Source organism: Pristis pectinata, chromosome 3, assembly GCF_009764475.1.
Source record: "Pristis pectinata isolate sPriPec2 chromosome 3, sPriPec2.1.pri, whole genome shotgun sequence".
Taxonomy (NCBI): Eukaryota; Metazoa; Chordata; class Chondrichthyes; order Rhinopristiformes; family Pristidae; genus Pristis; species Pristis pectinata.
The window spans coordinates 121,579,450-121,604,916 of NC_067407.1; the positions used below are offsets into that span (position 1 = coordinate 121,579,450).

The 25,467-nt window shown below is 37.9% G+C and overlaps 2 protein-coding genes across 2 annotated transcripts in view; one reads left to right on the forward strand and one right to left on the reverse strand.

Moving 5' to 3' along the window:
* LOC127568574 (calpain-2 catalytic subunit-like) overlaps positions 1 to 4,830 on the forward strand; it is a 74,348-nt gene extending 69,518 nt beyond the window's left edge. The window contains exons 19-21 of the mRNA XM_052012489.1: positions 901 to 1,017; positions 2,437 to 2,495; positions 3,914 to 4,830. Of these exons, the coding sequence (XP_051868449.1) occupies positions 901 to 1,017; positions 2,437 to 2,495; positions 3,914 to 3,937 (200 nt within the window). The 3' untranslated portion in view covers positions 3,938 to 4,830. The remainder of the gene's footprint in view (positions 1 to 900; positions 1,018 to 2,436; positions 2,496 to 3,913) is intronic.
* A 129-nt stretch (positions 4,831 to 4,959) lies between these two features.
* LOC127568573 (apoptosis-stimulating of p53 protein 2-like) overlaps positions 4,960 to 25,467 on the reverse strand; it is a 75,113-nt gene continuing 54,605 nt past the window's right edge. Inside the window, exons 14-18 of the mRNA XM_052012488.1 lie at positions 25,307 to 25,444; positions 22,934 to 23,067; positions 15,835 to 16,001; positions 14,972 to 15,171; positions 4,960 to 14,145 (exon numbers count right to left, since the gene is read on the reverse strand). Of these exons, the coding sequence (XP_051868448.1) occupies positions 14,104 to 14,145; positions 14,972 to 15,171; positions 15,835 to 16,001; positions 22,934 to 23,067; positions 25,307 to 25,444 (681 nt within the window). The 3' untranslated portion in view covers positions 4,960 to 14,103. The remainder of the gene's footprint in view (positions 14,146 to 14,971; positions 15,172 to 15,834; positions 16,002 to 22,933; positions 23,068 to 25,306; positions 25,445 to 25,467) is intronic.

Genomic DNA, 25,467 nt, shown 5'->3' on the forward strand with positions numbered 1-25,467 from the left:
AAGAACATTAGTAAGCTAAATATGAGTAATCAATATTCTGCAAGTTATTTGGCAGTAGATCTTTCCAACAAAAATACATAAATTGTGCCTCTGCTATTTTTTCCCCAGACTCTATCAAAATGCACAAATATAATCCAACCAGATCAGAGAGAGGTGCTCCCTGAAGTCCAATCAATCAATTTCTTTCAAGCTTTTGCAAACTAATCTGAGCCAACATCCTTTTACAACTAATTTTCTAAAGAAGAGTAGGGCAAATCCTCACTCGATGTTTTGGCCTAATAATTTAGCTTACAGAACTGCCCATCCATATGGCAGAGGTGAGAGCTTAAAAAAAAGGCACCATCATGCTATCCATTACAATAATACGTTGGATAAAAGCTCAATGGCTAGTGCAAAAGGATCAACAAAGTTTAATTCTCAATTCATGTGTGAATGAACTGACTATATATAGGAATAACCTATATTGAGCTCCATTTTTCTAAGTATCATGGGATTCTCATTGGCATAGCCTTGATCTTTCTTGAAGAAAGATCTTTGCCATCCAATCCCATTAACTTAAAGCATAACTAATATGTATCAAATTCCACTTGCCTAGTTTGAATCCATATCTCTTAAAGCTCCAGTGTAACAAGAATGTGGTTGCGTTCACTATGCTTGCACTTCCACACAATAAGACAATTCTTGGGAATGCTCCTGAGATCAAGGCACCCTCAACAGTCAAACATAATGTAATATCTCCACAAACACGTTCATCCCTATACTTCGGTATTTCATTGTTTCCATGATTATCAGCTTCAGACCTTGACAAATGCAATGCTTTATGTATGTACTAAGTAGACACACACACACTGAATTGTCAATAAAACTAGCATTCACATAAATTTGTGTTTTCCTCCCCAGGTTTCACTCTGAACAATACATTGATTCAGAACATTGTTGCACGTTATGCAGACTCCAACCTCGTCATTGACTTTGATAACTTTGTTGGCTGTTTGCTCCGATTGGAAACCATGTTCAGTAAGTTATTTTTTTTAAAACTGTCCTTTATATTCCACCCATAGCCAAATTCATTGAACGATGGGCTACTGACAAAGTGGAGCAGAGCGAAATGACTAGCCACTCCTGGATATTAATCCATACCCTCAACACATTATAATATGGATGATTCAGATTCTCATGGCACGTAATCTTTACCTGCTTGTCCCAACAATCTAAAAGAAAATCAAAGCAGCTATGTTACACCTATATGAAATAGCAGCCTGGGGTGGGCTAACAAGCAAGAAGTGATCTTTTGAACATGCTTATGACCATAGTTACTTTCTGCCCCTCTAAGTAAGAGCTAATAACACATTGGCTACTTTTGTAATTCTGTACAAAGAACTCTTAAGCCAAAATCTCCTGGGTAATACTCCAGGAGCAGGGGTTTAGCCCTCCCAGATCCTTGCAATTTTGTGATCAGTTCATAACAATTGAGAAATCCTAAGAAAATAAAGTCTATTGAACAAAATGTTGATGGAAGTGGAATCGGCTACTGGCTTATGCTGATTGATTGCTTTATTCACATTGCAAATCGTGGGGCTCCACATCCAATAATGCAGGGAGCGGCCACCTAATGTGATTCAGTACAATAGGTGCTAACCTTTTTGATCATTAGCAGTATTTCTTCATTATTGAGGTGGCACAAGTAAACCCACTGCAAGTGATTCCCTAAATTAAAATTATCATGTTTAGTTTGTGTACAGATTTGGGTGAATTTCTCTAACAGAGATTTTATCCTCCTTTGTGAGTGTATTCAATTACTGAGAGAGAATATAATTCCACAAACACGTTAAGATATTTGGATACACAATTTTCTTTCCTCCAGCACATTGTCACACTCCCCTCCCTCCACCTTGCTCCATCTGTTTTTTTTCCTTTTGCCTGCCTCCATCTATCATTCACCTGCCAACCTTCCAAACTCCACCCCTCCTCACCCCCCCCTACCTGCCTGTCATCTTGCCAACAACCACCTCCCCCCTCCCCCCATTTTCAGTCCTGTTGCAGGGTTTCAACCCAAAACGTCAACATTCTTTCCTCCCGCAGATTGTTTGTTGCTGAAAATATTTGGATGTTTAGAGAAAAAATATTTAAGACTCCCATTCAATCAAGCAAAAGATGACACAGGGCCATGCTTAATGAAAAACACTATGATGCTGGAAGAACTCAGCAGGCCAGGCAGCATCCGTGGAGAAAAGCAGGCAGTCAATGTTTTGCGGCAGGACCCATTTTGAAGAAGGGTCCTGACCTGAAACGTTGACTGCCTGCTTTTCTCCACGGATGCTTCCTGGCCTGCTGAGTTCCTCCAGCATCATGGTGTTTTTCATCTAGATTCCAGCATCTGCAGTCCTTTGTTTCTCACAGAGCCATGCTTATACTCTTATGTTCCTGCTTTTTCAGGAATATTTAAACAACTAGACCTGAATGATGAGGGAGAGGCAGAGATGGATATAGTTTCAGTAAGTATCTGCTACTACATATTATAACAGTACCAATTCTCATTGGTTATCCTATACTTTTAAAAACATACTGTGTTTTTTGACTTGCAGTCAGAAGGAATGTTTTGAATATTCCATACACAATTTCTGGAGCTTTGGGTGGATAAGAGGTAGAACAGAATTTGGCTTCCCACAACCAGCAATCTAGTTCCATTGGAAGTTCTGGAGCAGCATATTCTAAATATGATAAATATTGCATTTATCCATTTCTAGCACTATTCAGGTGTTCCCATATTTTCAGGGGGATATTGCAACAGAATCCAAGTTAATAAAACAAGAACCACTACTTTTGTGATTGTTAACTGACCTTTAATTTCTTGATCTCTCCACTTCCCTATGAAACCTGCAAACTTGGGAGTCTGTATTTGATAAATTTCCTTATGATCATTTTACTATCATCTATCAAACAACTTTTGTTAGGCTGCAAAAGAGCTGCAATCATGTATATAGCTGAATTATTCCAAATTCCCCTTCAACCTGGGTAACCAGTTCTCTAAATTTGCATCTACAATCACAGGAACTTCTTGCAGCAATGAGAGTAAACTAGAGAATGATTAACATACAAGATATGAGTCACTTTAAAGAAAAACATCCGGTGAGATTTTCCAGGCTAAACCAGAAATTAAGCAATAGATTTTCATTTGTTACCCCACCCCCACTTGCAACAGTGGATTCAATCTAAATTTTCCTGATAAATCTGGAAGAGGAAAACAAAGATATATGAGATTAAGTTACCTGAAAGTGTTCAGTAGCCAATCATTATACACCTTTATCTGCAGTGGGGACCATTTAGCATCTGATCTAAGACAAAATGCCAAATCCATATTAAATTGGAACAATACTAACAGGAATTCTATGTCTTTTCTTTTATTTTACTACTTCCCTTAATGATGTTGCTCTCAATAAATTGCCGTCATCTCTTTAAATTTGCACTTTCATTTTCAGAAATCTACTCTCAATTTGAAAAGAAAACAATGTTGTATCACTTCAGAAAGAGAAACAAGAGTTAACACCTGATGAGGGACCTTTGGCCTGAAACATCAGTTCTGTATCTCTTTCCGACCTGTTGTTTCCAACATTTGCATTTACTGATTTTCATTTATTTTCTAAAACCACCATACACTCAAAGTTGGTGAAAATATTAATTTTAATCTGACCAAAAATCCACCCATTTAGAGATTCAAAATGAAGGTTAACATACTAATTTCATATGGATTTAGTATTAGATTAGAGGCAAAACTGTGTTTGTGCACAGCAATGAAATCCTGCTTTGCAAAGTTTATTGTACCTTTTCAATTTTGTTGGCCTAAACATGCTATTAGCTTACATGAATTGCAAGAGTACACTTACAATGGATTGTCTTATTTCTGTTTCCACAGTGGCTGTGTCTGGTACTGAACTAAAATGCTGCTCTGCTACAAGAAGCCAGGCGTTGATCAATCAACAGATACTACAATGGACATCTCCTAAATTATAAAGGCATAACATCAGAACTAATATAATTCAATTTATTGGGTATCATGAATGGGCATAGAAAATAGGGTTTTGTTTTTCTAGTGCATTGCTGTCCTATCTTTTATACAGAAATTTGGGTGCTATCTATCTAACCAGAACTGTGTATCAATCCATATCATATTGAACATCAATATTCCTGAAAGAGATCTTAAATCACAGTTACCACATTACACAGTTTATCTTTCTAGTGGTCTGCATTACATTACAGATTTATTAATCGGTTTATTTTCTTTTGTGATTAAAAAGGGATAATTTTTTAAAAATTAAATTAAATTTTATTTACAGCGTGGTAACAGGCCCTTCCGGCCCAACGAGTCCACGCCGCCCATTTTAAACCCCAAATTAACCTACCCGTACGTCTTTAGCATGTGGGAGGAAACCGGAGCACCCGGCGAAAACCCACGCAGACACGGGAGAACGTACAGATTTAGCAAATCCCTCACTTTAGTTAAGTCTACAAATACAGGCACATGTAGATGACAAAGATGGTGCTCAGAATCATGATTTATAATACAAATATAATATTCAAACTGGATTGGCCTTTAAATTTAGAAGCAACTTGCTTTGTGCTATACAAGCATAGAAATGTTTTCCCAATTGATTATTGAAATAATAATCCCTAAAACTAATGCAATTTCTATTAAATAGCTGGTGTTTTTATTATATATGTTTGCTAGATGCTTTTGGTACAGATGTTTAGTATAAATCAAAATATGCTTCAAGTTAAAAACTGCTTTTATTTGCACAAATGTAATTAAAATTAAATTCAGAATGTGGGCAACTTTGATCCCTTTGCTTATGTTTCTAACTCGAGCCTTTTGTAAAAATTACCAAATCCTTCCCGTAGAGTGTGTTGATTTGGCACAATACACCAACCTTTCTAAAAAAATTTTAATATCTCCATCCACCTCCAGGTAGATTTTTAAAAAAAAATCTATAATTTAAACTATCTCATAGGAATAGGACAGAAATTCTGTTCACATTGCAGGAGGAGGCCATCTGCTTCTCCAAGCTGCTGTGCCAATGATTTTCCACCTCAACTCCATTACACAGCCTACACCCATATCCAGAAATCTAGCTATCTTTATTTATCTTTATTTTTTGACCAAACTTAGAGACCACCCTAGAGTGTGTGGAGGCTCAGAGATCTAAATATTCCTTGTCCTCCAAGTGAAGAAATTTCTCCTCATCCCAGTCCTAGAGGCCTAATTCTTATTCTGAGATCATATGGCAAGTATGTCCTTTCTTAAAACTGTACATAATACTCCAAATACAGTCTCACCAAGTCACTAGTCAATTGTAATTAGACTTCCCACTCTTGTAATCAATTCCTTGTGTCAAAAGCTAACATACCAATTTGTCCTTCTAATCACCTGTTGCACCTGCATGTTGGCCCTTAGTATGCTTTTATGTACAAGCATTCACAGGTCCCTTTGAACATCAAGAGGACCATTCAACAAATATTTTAGTATACATTACAGAAGACTAAAACAGATGAACCCTCACATTTTGCCATATTCCATCTGCCACATTCTACCCAGTCATTCATTTTGGCCATAGCCTCCAAAGCTTGCTTCTTCACATCCTCTGTATTCACAATCCCACCTAGTTTAGCAATGTCAGCAAACTTGAATGTATGACATTTGGTCCCTTCAGCCAAATCACTGATACAGATTATGAATGGAACCAATTTGTTATTTATACACAGTGAATATACCATCCTACTCCTCCTCCATTCCCAACCCGTGAGCAGTTCATCAGAAGCCTAATTACGTTAAGAACAGGAGAAATAGTTTGGCTACCTAATGGCCACTTAAATATTCTCTGCTGCCCAAGGAAATCCTGGCCTCAGCTCCACTCTTGATCTTGAATATATCCTGTAACTCGGCTTCTACCATTCTCTGGAATTGGAATTTCCAGGGTCACAACCCTCAGCAGAAATTCCTGCTCATCTTGAATGTCCATCCCTTACAGTGAAACCATGTTCCTCTCAACATTTGCCATGTCAAGCCCTCTCAGAGTTGTGCTTCAATAAGGTTACCTCTTATTCTAAATTGAGCATAGGCCCAAATCCCTTCAAGCTTTCCTCATAAGACCACCTTTCATCCAAGTTCTTACATGAACTGCCTCAAATCTAAGTGCATTCCTACTTAAACTAAGACCAAAACCACATGCAGTACTCCAGGTGTAGTGTCATTAACACCTTGTGCAATTGTGGAAAGAGTTCCCTACTTTGGTAATTCATTAAAGACCAGCAATATTTGTTTCATGAACAATGGCACAAGGCTCCTCTGTACAACAACATTCTGCATGCTCTCATCATTTAAACAACATTTAGCTTTTCTATTCGACCTTAGAAAATCGATAACTTGATCTCTCATCACACCCCACCTGTTAACTTTTTCCCCCTCACATTTAATCTCTATATCCTTTTGAAGACTCGCCCTCCTATCCATCTCACCAGCATACTTATCTACAATACACACCACTCCTATAAATCATTAATGAAAATCTATTTCTGTACCAAGCTGCTAGTTACTGTTTGCTAACTTGAAAATGACCCACTATGTCTGTTTTCTGTGGGTTATTCAATGATCTGCCCATGCTAAAGATTACCTGCATGAGCTTGAGCAGCAAGGTAAGCTTCAAATGCAGTTTAACAGCCAAATGAGTGGGGCGCCTGCTACAAGCACATGGAAATACTGGACTTCTGTACCCCAGAACCCACTAAGAGGGGTATAGGCCCAGCTGCCAGCCTACATGATTGCATACTTTACAACAGACACCACGAACTGCATTCTTGATGAGCTGGTGGCTGCCATGATGCAACTGAAGGCTAACAGCTAAAACAGTAGGCATCAGGGTATTGGCTTCAAGGACAAAAGAGATTGCAGATGCTGGAATCTAGAACAAAAAAAAACAGAATGCTGAAAGAACACAGCAGGTCAAGAAGCATCTGCAGAGCCAAAAGGTGCAAGTCAACATTTTTAGGTCGATACCCTGCATTAGGATCGAGGCGGAACAGGAAAGATTGCCAGTATATAGCAGTGTGAAGGGAGATGGGATGGAGGCTGGTAGGCAAAGCTGGTGCTATGAACCTATTTTTATTGCACCTCTCTAATATCTGCTCCTCAACATCATGTTGATGGTGGGAGGTCTGCAATACACTCATCGCAAAGTTACAATACCTTTTCATTCCTAATCTCTATCCATATAGCCTTGTTTGAGGAGGCTTCTAGGATATTCCCTCAATACTGAAGTAATGCAGTCATTGACTAACAGTGCAATACCACCATTAGTTTTACTTCCCCCCGTCTCGCCTGAATATTTTATACCCCTATATATTGAGTCCTACCCCTCCTTCAATCAAGTCTCAGTGATGGCAACATTATTGTATTTCCCTGTCTCAATTACAGTTTTGAGCTCATCTACCTTATCAGTTAAGACGCCTTGCGTCAAAATTGAGGCAACTTAACTTTGAATTCCCCTGATATGCACTTACCCGCTTGTTCTGCCTACTGGGCTTACTATGTTCAATACAAAACATCAACTTGCGTCTTTTGCCTCCACAGATGCTGCTTGACCCACTGAGTTCTTTCAGCATTCTGCTTAAGGCATTGGCCCCCTCCAGTTTCGTGCCTGCAGTTTGATTTTACATATGCGATTCTAAGCCACCAAATAATAGCCCAAACTGCAAGTGTGGCTCTGTGTAGTTCAAATTACAGTGCTCAAATGCTAATTTACTTCCTCAGTCTGACATTTCCAAAAGGGAGAAAGATCATTTGCATATATACAGTACCGCTGACAATGAAACATTGAGGTTATAAATGAAGTACCTGAAGCATAATGTACGAAAACAACTATTTACAAATTTTAAGTAAAATACAATTGAGTTAACAACTTTGTGGCTGTTAAGAACTGCATATTCTGTTCTATTTCTACTTTAAAAATGGCACTAATAATAGACTTTCTCTCTCAAATTAAGGCTACTCTTACAATTTTGATAGAAAAATGAAGTTATTACACCACTTTCTAAAGCACTAAAATGCCATTTAGAATAGAATTCAATTTAATAATTGCAAATTAACAGCCCTGGTATTATTCTGAATTGCCTTAAACACTTACATTGGAAAGCAATGTATTCTTGAATTTACTATAAGTTGTGCGACAGGAGATCTCACAGCAACTTGATTTTACTCCTGGATGCAGTGCACATTTATTGCCTGCAAGACTCCTTTCATTGTCTTGCTTGTCTGTGATACTTGCTCATCAAGCTTGAACTTACTTTTGAATTGCATTTGTCATCCAAAGGGTTTTCCCACTTGTGTCTGCAAGTATGGGATGCCGACTTTCACAGCATCTTCTGCTCGACTATTAACGTCAGACCTGTTAATCCCAAACTCACTAACTTCCTCTTTCTCCAAACACAATATCGTACTTTGTCCTTCACTCAATGCAATATTCTCAATCAGGTTTATAGTCTTGCCATAATAAATGCATTTTGTACATTTCACTTCCAGCTGCACTCTTATAATGTACAAGAGTATAAAGCTATCATCGCACTTGGCATTTGATACATAATGTGCATTTTTTTTACATTACTGATTCAGTCAAAATTTACAGAACTTTCCAGACTGTTCCCAGGTCCATCATAGTATTGTGAAAAGTCTAATTTTACCTTTTATATACTCTTAGACATTTCAAAACGAGAAGAAAATAATGGGAGGTGCAAAATTCAAAAAATATTGCCAGTGCATTGTCACTATCCTCCTACCTCATTTGGAGAGCCCAGAAGGATGAGATTATTTAAAATTAAAAATTATAACTTAAAACCATGCCAAAACAGCATCAAAAATACTATAATACTATAATAAATACAACAATCACTTTTAAGTTAATGGAACTGAATCTTGATGGAGGAGTGGCAGCCACTACTTTTTTGTATGTTTAGGAGATGTGACTGGCGACACATTTCTATCACATTATATCACCGTCCACACTATTAAAGTATTGTTAAAGTGGCGGATGCGACTGTAAGGTCATCACAATAACAGTTATTGAAATTGATGCTGAGACTGGGCCTTTGTGCCTCCATTTGTTTGTACACAAATAAAGAATTCAAAAGATTCAAGTAACTCTCTAGCACAGAGCAAATTATAAGCACACTAATCTTCTGCCAGCTGATTTTTTTTTGGTCTAATACACACATATCTCTTGTGAAGAACAGTCCAACCTGTTTATTTCCGACATGGCAACAGTACTTAAGAAAACCTAAGGCATCAACTTACAAAATAAAATAGAGTAGCTTCTGGCTGAAAATTCAGAGAAAGCAAATTTTCTTTGTTGCATTATTTAATTTATTCAACAATTGCTTCATCTATCTGACTGGAAAAAAAAACACTGCTTTTATATTTAGGGTTTAAAGGCTTTAATGTAGGAAAACTGAAGTTGTACAATTCAGTAAATGGCTAATAATTGAATACATGACTGAAATCTGTCATTACTCATTTTTGAGTCCTTGCTAACTTCTACAGGGTATTTTTCCAACACATGTACCAATAAATACACACAGCTCCTGCTACACTCACAATCTATACCTATAGGGTTTAATCACGGTTTTGTAAAACTTTGTTTGCTAGGAGACATTCTAATCATGGGCAAAATGTGTTTGAAAATTGCAGAACTTGATATTATAGAATATATAAACAATTTTTACTAACATGTATTGCTCTAAAGACGCTATGCAAATTCTCCATTTACCCAACAGTGTAAGCAATTTGATTTAAATTATACATGGTTAGGCATGTACATGCTTGCTTTAAGTTATCAATTTTCTCATTTCAGATAAATTGTATTGTTTAATAGAATCTTACTTTTGGAAAAAGAAAGTCATGGAGGGGTAAATAGGTCACTATATTTGCCGAGATGGTATTTTTAAAATTGCTCTAATGGAAAAGACAAGATTTATGGAGGGCAATACACAGAATGGAAAGCAGCATTTCTCAAATATTTTAACCCATCTGAAAATTGCTTCAAAAACCATCAATTCTTCAAGCATCCAATAATGTGCATTTCCAAACTATCATAGTATTAACAACTTATTTTCAACTCTGCAATCAATTGCACCCTCTTCTTATCACAGTAAATTTTGGTTTTGCAGGAAAGTTCAAGAATGTCAAAGCAGCTGGGGTCATTAGGTAAGGATGTTAAAAGCACCCAGAAAATTTTAAGTGACAACAATTCTAAAAGGCATCATTACCATAAAAATAAATCAGTTGAAACTGTCAGTTCACGAAAATCAAAGGTGGCAGAGCTTGCTCAACTCCCACAGACAATTCACGCTTTTGTTCAACGATGCAACAAAATATACCACAAAGCCAGAGCATATTTTACCATCCATAACATAGAAATTCAGCCTTTAAAATATACAGCCGTTTCCAATTCATACATATGCAAAAATATTTTTTCTGTATGTTTCAATTAAATGTTATAAAATTAAGTTAGGTAAGTGTACAAAACCAAGTTTTCAATACCTGTAACTCTTTGGAATGCTCAAATACAAACTGGCCTTTTCTTAATTTTCATGAAATATTAAGAGTCAATAATTAAAATCTTGTAAAAATATACAGTCAAACATTAATTTCAATTTCAAAATGTGAACTGTATTAAATTTCATAGAATTTTAAATGCAACTCAAACAACAATTCTTAAATTTACTAGGCAGAGTACTATTAGCTTTTGGTACTGGACAGTGGTTAGTAACAACCTTTCTGCATGTAACATCTTAGAAAAAAAATCCTCCAATTAAAAATGTGAAATTTCCTTAAAATAGATATATTTTTGAGATAAACTTCTTGTCCAAACTTAATAACATGTATTCCTGTTCATGTTTCTAGTTTTCAAGACATTAAGAAATCCCAAATATAATAAAACATGTTACCAACCATCCAAATTAAAAGATTCTGATGCCAAAGTGAAAAAACACAGCTCTTAGTTTGATTTTGCTCCCTGAGGGGAATAAAGTGTCATAACAAAATTAAGTCCCGTAATTGAGTACCAACTTACAGCTAGTCATTATTAGCAGTAAAAGAGTTTGTGCTTCAAGGGTGATGGAATAGGAGTGGTGCAAGTGCTGTATGCAACTTTTAAGATTCAAAAAGATGTTGTGCATTTTCAAGCATTTAGCAGGAGAAATCAGTATACAATGCATGCTTTTCAGGTATAAAAATGGACAAAGTTTGCTAATTTAGCAGTGGCATTGGCTTCAAGTCTTGCATCTATATCTGTTAAGATTTGTGTGTGGCAACCTTAAGCCCCTTTGAACACATTAACATTGAAAAAGTGTTCTTTATAAACACAGCAAGAAACTGGTACAACTCAGTCAGGATTCCTCAGCCACTGAAGGTGAGGCAGAGAAAATAAGACCAGAAGGAGCAGGAGTGTCCTCGCCTCCTCTCTGACTATTGATATTATCTCCCTTGCCAGCTCCTGCATAGACTATTCCTACCTTCCTACCAGGTATTATTCTGATAGTCACTGCTGGCAAAGCAGGTAGGCCAACAATGTTTCCTCTCACTGGTCAAGCTGTCTGTGGACGTACAAAAAAATGCCAACAGGTCTCTCAACTTTGATTGAGACCAGAGGACCAACTTGCTTTAACTTTATGCTGGATTTCCAGCTTAAAGAACAGATTGTTTCTGCAAACAGCAATGATTACCATATTAATGAAGATTACAGCAGTGAATTATTTTTATATACTGCAGGTATGTCCTGTAAGATGCATTGCATGTTAACAATGTTATCCACATTAAGAGTTTTACAGTTGCTCACCTTGCATGAGGCAGCATATGTTAGATTCAGGCTGCTTAGCTTTGGAAAATTTGTTCTTGCAAATGTATATTATCAAACAAGCATCCTAAAGCTAGAGTGAATCAGCATGGAAACAGGGAGGCAATGAGATTTAAATCTTTGAATTAATAAAGTAAAGAAATAAAAGTGGATACATGTATAAAAAAAGTGGTTAATGGAATCTGAACCCTTAATCTTAAAGAGCCTTGCATTTCAAAAGGGTTGCAGTTATACTACAAGGTTAAGCTGCAGCAGGAAGACCATTTATTTCTGGGTACTGCACCTCAAAAGGATATGCTAGTGTTGGAAGGATTCACCACAATGATACCAGATTTAAAAAAAGCTGGATTACAAGATCCAACTGCATGGTCTACACTTGAGCTCTCTTCATATAGAATACAATGCAATGACCTGCTCAGGGTGTTTAAAACAATTATAGGATTAGACAGAAAATAACATGAAATTTCCTCTGCCTATGTAGATCAGAACACAGTGGCAAAAGCATAAAATTGGTTTAGGAGCAATGCCAGAAAGCATTTTTTCCACAAAAAGGATCTTGAATATCTTACACTCTTCCACCAAAAATGAGTTGAGCCAAGACCAATTATAAAGCTTTAAAGCTGAGAATGATAGATTTTTGATGGGTAAAATTTGTACTCCAGGTAGACAGTTGGAGTTGAGATACAAATCAACCATGTATTTTTATCTTATTTAGCTGTTCCTTGCAAGCCAGTGCTTCATTTTTGTTCATTTTTAAAAAAAAAGTTAAAAAATTATAAAATCCACAGGTTTTTTTTCCAGGCGTAGCTGGCAGAACCCCAGGAAGATAACAACCAACATGCTTGATTCTGAAGCTCAATTATTTACTATTAGGTAAAGGCAGGAGGTGACACACTAATCAATGGATCACTCTAGAGTAGTTCAGAAGTATGGGGCAATGCAGTTTTCATCCACACAAGATTTAATATGTCTTGCAGAAACATGAAACAAACAGGTTTAATCAGACTTTACTCAGACCTCTTGAAAATGAGGTAACAAAAGTTGTCCAAACCACAGTGGCCTGAGTGTTTCCATCATAAAGTTTTCATATCTATATAAGGAATTAAACTCCCAATAACAAAATAGATGTTGCTAAATGCTTAGTAATTAATTCTTAACCACATTAATACATAAAATGCTAATAGTTTTAGACCACACTAAGAAGATACTTAACTATTTGTTCAGGGACAGAAGAAATCTGGAAAAGAATTTAAAACCGTGATACTAAATTATTATAAGTCATCATATTGCAAAAGACTGCATTTAATATTAATCCTATATTGGGGTATTGAGAAATACAAAATATTACTTTTGCAATTACCATTGTTAAATAAGATAAAAAAAATGAAATTCTTCATTCATGGAAGGAGATTTATTGTAGCCTGTGCTAGAAACAGAGTTAAAAGGAACAAATCAGAATCATCCTCAAAAATAATTCTGTTTTATGTTTGGCCTCTGAAAGATTATCAGGGGAAGTATCAAAAATAAGTTTTAATTTTTTTTTGAACTAACCCTCCAAATCATAGCTGCATGTTTTGGAATTTGCAATACATCATATTCAAGAGTAAAATATCAAGATAAAAATGTTTGGAAACTAGAAACAGCTAAAAACGTAGGCATCGACTTTCTGTAATGCTGCCTGGAACTATTTAAACTATCAAAATCTTTACTGACTAAGCATCCCATTTTAATTTCTTCAAAAGCTTTCTAGTAAAAGAGAAATTATTTTATTATTGATTCCAGCAAAAGACTTGACAGTTCCTGGATAGTATCCTCCACAAATAACAAATGCAGTAACAAATACTTTAATTTAAAAAATTGTGATGGAGGGGAAACAAAGTCAGTCAAGATTTTTTTTTCCAAATCATCTGTGCTCTATCTACACAAGGCCTTTAAGATATTCTAAATCTATATTATTGTCCATCAAAATACACATTCTTTTCAAAAGAAACTTTGTTCACCATCTGTATTCGGTGATCATTAACACTGAACAAAAATATCTAACTTCATCACAGAAGCATCCTTTGTGTAAATTGAATTTTCCTTCATTTAAGTCTGGAGATCATCATTTTATTGCAAACATTCTGTTGGATCCAGATTGCTACAGCTACCTTAAAAATGTATGAAGGCTTATAGTCTTTATCTGTAATGTTTTCTGGTATTTACTTTATGCCAGACTTCGCTGTCTTGGTTTAATTCTTGGATAAAGCTGAAAAATACAAAGTAGATTGTGAGCTTTGGATTGTGGAAGAATACACCAACAGAGAATATCCTTAATTGTGTAATGCTTACTGAGGTACTGAATCATATCAACCAGGACATTCCTAGGTTCAATTTCAGAACACTAATAGAATGTCATATCCCTAAGTTGTTCATGGAGGCTCATGAATCAAATGTCATTTGGTTTCAAGAAGATACTATAAGGAAACTTCTGAAAAAATTAGTTTAGTGGAGCAAAGTATCTTCTTTGGACATCAACCAAAATTCACTCCCATACTCCAATCCCAATAATATCTCGGCAGCGCTTCTAAGCATACAAAATCTACCAACGAGGACAAAGGTAGCAGATGCATGGGAATATTCAAGTTCCCCTTCAAGTCATATGTTACCCTGACTTAGAAACATATCACCATTCTTTCACCACTATTGGGCCTGAACCATGGAACTATCTACCCAACATACTTTACCACCAATTTTTCGAAGACAATTAGGACCAGGCAATAATTGCTGGCTTTGTCAGCGACATCCACATAAACAAAAAAATGACCAGTCAATCTGAGGAACCTGCAAATAGGTTGCCCAGTTATTATTTTGCCCACATTATTGAATGCTTCACAATACCAAATGCAGAGATTTTATTCCCCTCAGAAAATAAAAGTATGGGTCAATTATATGTTTTACACCATGGGATGAAGTAATTCATATTGAAAACATAGATCACCATCTTTTTAGTTCATCAACAACATTTAACTATTTTCTGTGGTAGAGTAACAGTCTCATTTAATGATTCATTATAATCATTGCCAAAAACTTACCCCAAGCAAGTTGCGAGCTACATATCCTTCACCTTCATTTAGCCGTGCCCACCACCATTCAATTTCATCCTCATCTTCTCGTCGGATGACTGACATACAGTCACCTTCCTTAAAGGATAATTCATCTTCAGTTTGGGATTCATAATCCCAAAGCGCATATACTATGCCTCTGTTCATTATACCCATCTTCTCTTGCACACCTGAAGGAAGAAAACATCTATTTCAGTAATTTCCCATCTCCAGCAGAAATTGTTCTAAATTATCTGATGCCTACAAATAATTAATAGGTTTATGGCACAAGGGCAACAGCAGCCAGAAAAGTGGTCAGAACCTTCAGGCAGAACGGTTCAAAGATTATTAAGCTCACTGCCAGAAAAATTCTGATAAACAACAAACACTTGAAACTTAACTCTGTTTCTCTTTCCACTGATGCTACCCAACTTCTTGCACATTTCTGGCATTTTATGTTTGATTTCAGATTTCCTTTTCAGACTTCCAATTTATTCAAAGTCAGAATCAGAACATATTTGAGTGCTAAGGGATCAGGAAGGATTTGAGGAAAGGCCTGCATTCACTGGAAAGAGGCAACAATCCCAGAGCTACAGAATGTTGGAAGTGGATAAATCTAGAGCTGCTGTAATTCCAATGTCATCCACAGTTTCCTCCATTCAAAACAAGCAGCTTTTGCCAGATGCTGCAATCCTTGGGTAGCATTAAATAGGAATAATGAATACTATAGAAATACATGAAAGTGATTAGTTGAAGTTTCCATTCCATTTGCAAGCTTTGATTTAGAAATCTGGTTTGGACAGGTTCATTTTGTGCTGGTGTTTTATTTTGGTATGGTATAAAAGTGCACATACCGTACAGAAATTGTGAGCATTGGATGTAACCCTCCTCCATCTCCTCACATTTATCAGCAGCAGTCTGCAAGTCACTGTAGGTTGTAGCAAACACTGCTGCCCCAGATTCAACTAGGAACTTGCAAACTTGCACATTATTACAGGAGGCTGCACAATGCAAGGGAGTCCTAATAGGGAAAAAAAGAAATGGCAACATTTAAAAAAATATTTATTATCTCTTTTGTGGTCTTTTACCTGCAACAAGCTTCCTCCATCAAAAAGAACGTTGAGAGTTCTTCCACATTTCCAGGTATATTGACTCAGTTGAGACAATATATGTGTCCAGCATTCCTAATCATAGAATGGTATAGCTCAGGAGAATGATGATTGACCCAGTATAACGTGGCCAAATCATCCTCTAGAGTTTTCTAATCCTTTTTCTTCCCCATAAAGCAATAGCATTTTAACTTCACATACTTAACCAATTCCCTTTTGAATGTTCCTGCCATATTTCAGGCAGCACATTCCAGCTCACAACTGTTCCTCTAAAGTTCTCATATCGTCTTTGGATCTTTGGTTAATGATATCAAAATCATCACGATTTTGAACACGTCTATCAAATTTCCATGATCTCCATTCCAAGAAGAAACCCCCCCTGCTGCTCTCATCTCTCCACACAAGTTTTGTCTCATCTACAGACTTTTAAAATAATACTCCTGTTACCCAAATCTAGGTGATCTGAATGAAAATCAATAAGTGCAGATGCTAAAAGTCTGAAATAAGATGCTACCTGACCTGATCAGTGTTTTCAGCATTTTCTTTTATTCCAGGTCATGAAATATACTCAAAATGATGTGTCATGTACCAGCAACAAAAGAAACACACCGAGTCATATACGTGTTAGAAACTATTTTATTAATAACTACTTATGATAATAAGAAAAATAAAAGTAAAGATGTTAGAATGTTAGAAGTAAAAATGCTAGATCTTAAACATTAACCCCAAAACTAAACTCAAAGTGTGTGTGTGGCAAATTCCCAAACTCCAGTTCAAAGTTCTCAAAGTTCAGTTCAGCAAGCCATAAGGTGAAACGTGAGCAAAGGCTTCTGCAAACCCACCGTTGACTGAAGAGGAAATGTAGAGAGAAAATAGAGAGTAATTACAAAATCCAAATGTTCCACGATGGAACCCATACGACACCTCAGTCACCGATGATCTCCATTCCTTTGTTCCAAAGTATCTGCCACCCCGAAAAGGCATTCGAGATGTGGCCGTCCACACAAATACCCGTTTCCTTCTACAGGTTAACGACAAAGTGGACTCCACTGGATTATTCCAAAAATTCATACGTGGATTGTAGTGACAGACACAGTTATTGTTTTCCATCCATCAATACAGAGACCAGCAGGCTGGTGTCTCTCTCCCTCTCTCTCTTCTCTGACTGCTCCAAAAACGTCATCATGTCCTTATCTCCTGTTGTCATAATCATGCCACGCACACACACACACACAACTTTTCAGAAAGGTACTCTTTCCATATTAGAAGGAATTGTGAAGGGGCATTTCCATGTTTTCAGTGCTGGCATCATGGAAATATCACATCACAATTCCTTCTAATATGAATAAGTACCATTCACCATTGCATTCCACTTCTCGCCCCATGGCTGATTCTGTATCCATGTTGCCACTGTACCTTCAATCTGACAGAAACAATGCGCTCTCTTTAAGAGATACAAGGAAACCTGAAGGATAACCCATGGAACCCAAATGCAAGTCAAAGCTCATGCTGTCAGATTAACCTAAATGTTGCCAGGCCAGAATATGGGATTCCTTTTTTTCCATGTCATTTGAGTATTTCATGAATATTTGGGTATTATTAACACCCTTGGTCAAAATACAAAAATAAGGCAGTAATCTGTAACATCTACTGTGATGAAGTGCTTTGAGAGGATAGTCATGGCCAGAATTAACTGCCTGAGCAAGGACCTGGACCTACTGCAATTTGCCTACCGCCACAACAGGTCTACAGCAGACGCAATCTCACTGGCTCTCCACTCGGCTTTGGAGCAGCTAGATAACAGCAAAACATACATCAGGCTGTTGTTTTATCGATTACAGCTCGGCGTTCAACACCATCATCCCCTCAGTACTAATCAACAAGCTTCAAATCTTGGGCCTCTGTACCTCTCTCTGCAAGTAGATCCTTATCGGGAGACCCCCCAATCAGTGCAGATCAGCAATAACATCTCCTCCTCACTGACAATCAACACAAGCGCACCTCAAGGATGCGTGCTTAGCCCACTGCTCTACTCCCTCTACATTCATGACTGTGTGGCTAGGCACATTTCAAACGCTATCTATAAATTCACCGATAACACCACTGTTGATGGCAGACTCTCAGATAGCAACATGGCGTACAGGAGTGAGATAGGTAGCTGGTTGAATGGTGTCGCAACAGCAACATTGCACTCAACATCAGCAAGACTGAAGTCAGGAGAACATACACCTGTCCTCATTGAGGGGTCAGCGGTGGAAAGAGTGAGCAACTTCAAGTTCCCGGGCGTCAACTTCTCAGAGGATCTATCTTGGGCCCAATACATTGATGCAATCATGAAGAAGGGACATCAGTGGCTCTACTTCATTAGGATTTTGAAGTGATTTTGTATGTCAAAGACTCTTGCAAATTTCTACAGATGTACAGTGGAGAGCATTCCGACTGGTTGCATCACCACCTAGTATGAAGGCTACAATGCACAGGATAAAAAGAGGCTGCAGAGGGTTGTAGTCTCAGCCAGCTCCATCATGGGCACAACCCTCCTCACCATCGAGGACATCTTCAAGAGGTGGTGCCTCAAGAAGACAGCATCCATCTGGGACATACCCTCTTCTCGTTTCTACCATCAGGGAGGAGGTACAGGAGACTGAAGACCCACAGTCAACCTTGTAGGAACAGCTTCTTCCCCTCTGCCATCAGATTTCTGAACAGTCCATGAACACTACATCATTATTCCTCTTTTGCACTATTTATTTTTGTAACTTATAGTAAGTTTTATGTCTTGCACTGTACTGCTGTCAGTGACATGTCACTGATTCTGATTTCTGTCACTATGAAGTTAAGCACAGTAGAGAAATTTGAATATTAGTTGAGGACGATTCATTAACAAAGGAATGTTGTATCCCTACACAAAAGACAACAAGTTCCAAGCCTCGTGATATTCAAACTATTCAGCTTTCAATAGTAAATTTGTCCCAGTTTTCAACTGTACCACCAGGTGGAGTAGTGTCATATAACAAGCATTGACTAAAACGTATATAAGGAAGGACCTTATACACTTCCCTCCAACAATGAAGTTCCATGTTTACAGCCCTGGGAAACATGGACCAATTTTCCTATATTGGGAGAAACCTCTCAAATGAAGGCAAAATGGAAGATCAAATTCACCACTGCCTTCAATGCATCAGCACTGACTTTGGTCAAACTGAAAAGTTTATTTGAAAATCAAGGCCTCAAAACAGACATAAAACTCAGTCTATTGGATAGCAGTAATTACCAATCACCTGGACCTAGACTACCTACACAGGATATCTTAAAGCACTGGAAAAATACCACCAATGTCGTCTCTGCAGAATCTTCCAAATTCACTGGAAGGATATGCAAACCAATGTCAGTGCCCTATCCCAGGCCCACATTCCCATTATTGAGGTCCTAGTTGTCTTCACTGAGCCATTTGTATGCCTGGAACCAGACTCCTAAAACGGACACTTTGTTCCCAGCTACGTCATGGGAAGAGATTACCAGGTGGACAAAGGAAAAGATTCAAGGATGTGCTCAAAGACACCTCGCAGAAATGCTGGGAATCTCTGACCATGACTGCTCAAAGTGGAGAAGAAGCATTAAGCTGTCGGCCATGCATCAGAAGCACACAGAGGCCTTGCAAATGTGGTAGAAGTGCACTACATCCCAAACAACCCATCTACCTGTTCTGTCATCCACTATCTGTGGAAGAAGGTGGTTCCTGCACTGGCTTCATTAGACACTTAAGTAACCATAAAACTGAACTTGAAGCAAGTCATCCTCCATCCTGAAGGACTAACTATAAAGAAGAAATTCACCCATGCAAAGACCTGACAAGAAAATTACAAGCCAGAAGAAGCACATCTGGCATAGTGACATCATGGTATGGATTCTTTCATGGAGAAAAAAAGCGCAAAATAGGTAAAGACAATTAAGGACAGGATTTAAGAATAAAAATTTGTTTTATTTCTGAATGAGAAACAAGCCTTTATATTGCTTGAAAGGAAACAATAGATTACATTTTAGGAAGATAAAGTACATTTTAGGAAAATAAAGGCCTCATTTAATTTTATCAAATTTTGATCAGCAGATTGCCTATAGAAGGAAGACAATCCAAAAGTGAAGCATCAAGCACAAGTTTTGAATTCTACACTAAATTAAACTCATGAATATGAACATTATTCTGTTAAAGGTGCACCTTAACACTGTAGCTTGTTTAAAGTTAGAAAGAGTGGAAAAGGGGATATTTAGATTAAGTTTTATATATTTTCCCGAAAATAACAAAAACCCATACAAGTTGCCTACAATGAAACAGATGTACGTAAACAGTAGTTATTTTCTCAGTGTTACTAACATTAAATTTTAGTTTATTCCACAAACAAGACCACAATCTGATTATAATGTCTAGTTTGTACTGGTCTCAATAATGAAATGAATAATTACACTATAATACCTGAAGGCAGCTATAAATTGCTTGTAGTACATAAAACATAGAACATTACAGCACAGTACAGGCCCTTCGGCCAGCCCATGATATTGTGCCAACCTTTCAACCATTCTAAGATCAATCTAACCATTCCCTCCCACATACCCCTCCATTTTTCTATCGTCCATGTGCCTATCTAAGAGTCTCTTAAATGTCCCCAGTGTATCTGCCTCTACCAGCACCCCTGGCAGCGCATTCCACGCACCCATCACTCTCTGTGTAAAAAAACCTACCTCTGATATCCAATCACCTTAAAATAATGCCCCTTTGTGTTAGCCAATTTCCACCCTGGGAAAAAGTCTCTGATTGTCCACTTGATCTATGCTTCTTATCATCTTGTAGACCTCTATCTGGTCACTTCTCATCCCCTTCCGCTCCAAAGGGAAAAGTCCGAGCTCACTCAACCTATCCTCATAAAACATGCTCTCAATCCAGGTAGAATCCTGATAAATCTCCCCTGCACCCTTTCTAAAGCTTCCACATCCTTCCTATAGTGAGACGACCAGAAGTGAACACAGTATTCTAAGTGTGGTCTAACTAGGGTTTTATAGAGCTGCAACATTACCTTGCGGCTCTTGAATTCAAACCCTCCACTAATGAAGGCCCACACGCCACACATCTTCTTTACAACCCTAGCAACATTGAGGGATCTATGGACTTGGACTCCAACATCCCTCTGTTCCTCAACACTGCTAAGAATTCTGCCATTAACCCTGTATTCTGCCTTCAAATTCGACCTTCCAAAGTGAATCACTTCTCACTTTTCTGGGTTGAACTCCATCTGCCACTTCTCAGCCCAGCTTTGCATCCTATCAGTATCCAGTTGTAACCCTTGACAACCTTCTACACTATCCACAACACCACTAAACCGTCTATAACCACCCTCTGCCTTCTATAAGAAGTCAATTCCGAGTCCACACAGCCAAGTTTCCCTGGATCCCATGCCTCCCGACCTTCTGAATGAGCCTATCATGGGGAACCTTATCAAATGCCTTACTGAAGTCCATATACAGCACATCCACTGCCCTACCTTCATCAATGTGCTTTGTCACATCCTCAAAGAATTCAATCAGGCTTGTCAGCCATGACCTGCCCCTCACAAAGCCATGCTGACTGTCCCTAATCAGACTATGCTTCTCCAAATGCTCATAAATCCTGTCCCTAAGAATCTTTTCCAATAACTTGCCCACCACTGAATTAAGACTCACTGGTTTATAATTCCCAGGGTTATCCCTATCTTCAACAAAGGAAAAACATATACCACCCTGGTACTCCTGTGGCCAATGAGGACACAAAGTTCAACGCCAAGGGCTCAGAAATCTCTTCCCTGGCTTCCCATAGTATCCTGCGATATATCCCGTTTGGTCCCAGGGACTTATCTATCCAAATGTTTTTCAAAAGTTCCAGCACATCCTCCTTCTTAACATTGACATGTTCTAGCTCATCAACCTGTTTTATGCTGTCTTCACAAACGTCAAGGTCGCTCTCACAGGTGAATACTGAAGCAAAGTATTCATTAAGGACCTCCCCTACCTCCTCCAACTCCAGGCATGTTTCCTCCTCCGTCCCTAATTGGTCCTATCTTCACTCTAGTCATCCTCCGTTCTTCACATACGAGTAGAACGCCTTGGGGTTTTCCTTAATCCTACTCGCCAAGGCTTTCTCATGCCCCCTCCTAGTTCTCCTAAGTCCATTCTTAAGCTCCTTCCTGGCTACCTTGTAACTCTCTAGAGCCCTGTCTGATCCTTGCTTCCTAAACTTTAAGCAAGCTTCCTTTTTCCTCTTCACTAGATATGCCACATCTCTTGTCAACCATGGTTCCTTCAATCTACTATCCTTTTCCTGCCTCAATGGGACAAACCTATCCAGAACCCTTTTCAAATGATATCTAAGCAACCTCCATATTTCCATTGTGCATTTCCCTGGGTATATCTGCTCCCAATTTATGCTCCCAAGTTCCTGCCTAATAGCATCATGATTCCCCCTCCCCCAATTAAGTACTTTCCCATATTGTCTGCTCCTATCCCTCTCCAAGGCAAGGGTAAAAGTCAGGGAGTTGTGGTCACTGTCTCCAAAATATCTGTCCTTATTTAATTAGCTTGCTTAAATTCCATAGGAATTGCTTGTTCAATGCAAATATTTTAAGAAATTAATGCAACTATATTAATCACTTTAAATATATTGGAAATAAAGATAAGATTACAGATTTTTTTAATATTATCTCTCCTATGCAGTGAAAGTGTTTGCAACACAATTTTGTATGAAGTTTGGCAGAACTGCATTTAGAATGCACTAAGAATGTTACAAAACAGACCACAATATCATTATTCTGTAACTTACCATCCATCACTATCTGCTGCATTAACATTTACTCCAAACTGTACTAAGAACTTCACAATTTCGGTATGGCCAGCACACACAGCATTATGCAGTGCGGTTATTCCTTCATCATTTGGTTGGCTGGGGTCCTCCACCTACAAAAACAATAGCAAATTACAAGATAAAACAAGCTGGTTTTTGAATCCTTCATGATGCAAATGGACAAACTATTGCATTAGAATTCATTATTACTATAAGTATGATATTCTGGCTAACTTTGATGATTTAATAACAATCTGGAAGTCTGCAATTTTCAGAAACAATATTCCTGAACGTAGTTGGTTTAAAAATAAAGCAATCTGGAAGTTATCAATACAACTGTAAATGGGCCCCTCATTTTGGGATATTAAGCTTCTTGTTTTAGGGTACAGTTTTCCACAGTATTCATATTAGAGAACTATTTCAGGAAAAGGAACATTCAATGAAAATAAAAGAATGTAATTATTTGATTCAGAGTCCTTCTGGACTGAATTGCAAACAGTGCTCCTCAGCCTGCCAAGTGATGCAGATTTATTCACAAGTAACGAATGAAGATACACTCCTTGGCACAGAAATGATAAAAAGGGTACAGATTTCTACATTACAGACAAGATTGAGGTATTGAGACACATGCAGTGGCATGCAAAAGTTTGGGCACCTCTGGTCAAAATTTCTGTTACTGTGAATAGCTAAGCGAGTAAAAGCTGACCTGATTTCCAAAAGGCATAAAGTTAAATATGACACATTTCTTTAATATTTTAAGCAAGATTACTTTTTTTATTTCCATCTTGTACAGTTTCAAAATAACAAAAAAGGAAAAGGGCCCGAAGCAAAAGTTTGGGCACCCTGCATGGTCAGTACATAGTAACACCCCCTTTGGCAAGTATCACAGCTTGTAAATGCTTTCCGTAACCGGCTAAGAGTCTTTCAATTCATGTTTGGAGGATTTTTGCCCATTCTTCCTTGCAAAAGGCTTCTAGTTCTGAGAGATTCTTGGGCCATCTCGCATGCACTGCTCTTTTGAGGTCTATCCACTGATTTTCGATGACGTTTAGGTCTGGGGAATGAGAGGGCCATGGCAAAACCTTCAGCTTGTGCCTCTTGAGGTAGCCCATTGTGGATTTTGAGGTGTGTTTAGAATTGTTATCCTGTTGTAGAAGCCATCCTCTTTTCATCTTCAGCTTTTTTTTAAACAGTGTGATGTTTGCTTCCAGAATTTGCTGGTATTTAATTAATTCTTCCCTCTATCAGTGAAATGTTCTCCGTGCCACTGGCTGCAACACAAGCCCAAAGCATGATCGATCCACCCCCGTGCTTATCAGTGGGAGAGGTGTTCTTTTCATGAAATTCTGCACCTTTTTTCTCCAACCTTTCCTGCATCCTCACCACAAAATTCAGCGTCAGATGTTTGCAAAGGAACATCTAAACAAGTCTGATGCATTTGGAAACAAGTCCAGTGGACTGATGAAGTTAAAATAGAACTTTTTGGCCACGATGAGCAAAGGTAAGTTTGGAGGAAAAAGGGTGCAGAATTTCACGAGAAGAACACCTCTCCAATTGTTAAACACAGGGGTGGATCGATCATACTTTGGGCTTGTGTTGCAGCCAGTGGCACAGGGAACATTTCACTGGTCGAGGGAAGTTAATTCAATTAAATACCAGCAAATTCTGGAAGAAAACATCACACCATCTGTAAAAAAGCTGAAGATGAAAAGAGGATGGCTTCTACAACAGGATAACGATCCTAAACACACCTCAAAATCCACAATGGACTACCTCAAGTGGCACAAGCTGAAGGTTTTGCCATGGCCCTCACAGTCTCCGGCCTGAACAACATCGAAATTCTGTGGATAGACCTCAAAAGAGCAGTGCATGCAAGGCAGCCCAAGAATCTCACAGAACTAGAAGCCTTTTGCAAGGAAGAATGGGTGAAAATTCCCCAAACAAGAATTGAAAGACTCTTAGCTGGCTACAGAAAGCATTTACAAGCTGTGATACTTTCCAAAGGGGGTGTTACTAAGTACTGACCATGCAGGGTGCCCAAACTTTTGCTTCGGGCCCTTTTCCTTTTTTGTTATTTTGAAACTGTAAAAGATGGAAATAAAAAGATAATCTTGCTTAAAATATTAAAGAAATGTGTTGTCTTTAACTTTATGCCTTTTGGAAATCAGGTCATCTTTTACTTGCTTAGCTATTCACAGTAACAGAAATTTTGACCAGAGGTGCCCAAACTTTTGCATGCCACTATATGAACTTATATAACAAACTCTCCAGTAAGGCCAGTAAAACTATACACTGATGCAGAAAAGGCTTCTGTATGCTAGATATTAAGTTACGTTGAAGGATTTAACATACCTCATAGATGATACGCTGGACTAAATCAAATTCACCTTCCAGAGAAGAATCAAGTAGTAGGGCTAGAGGATTGAACTTCACTCTCATACCATGACCTATTCGCTCTGATCCCAACTTTTTCAGATTTGTTCTCTTTCCCTAAAATAAAAACATTTAAATAA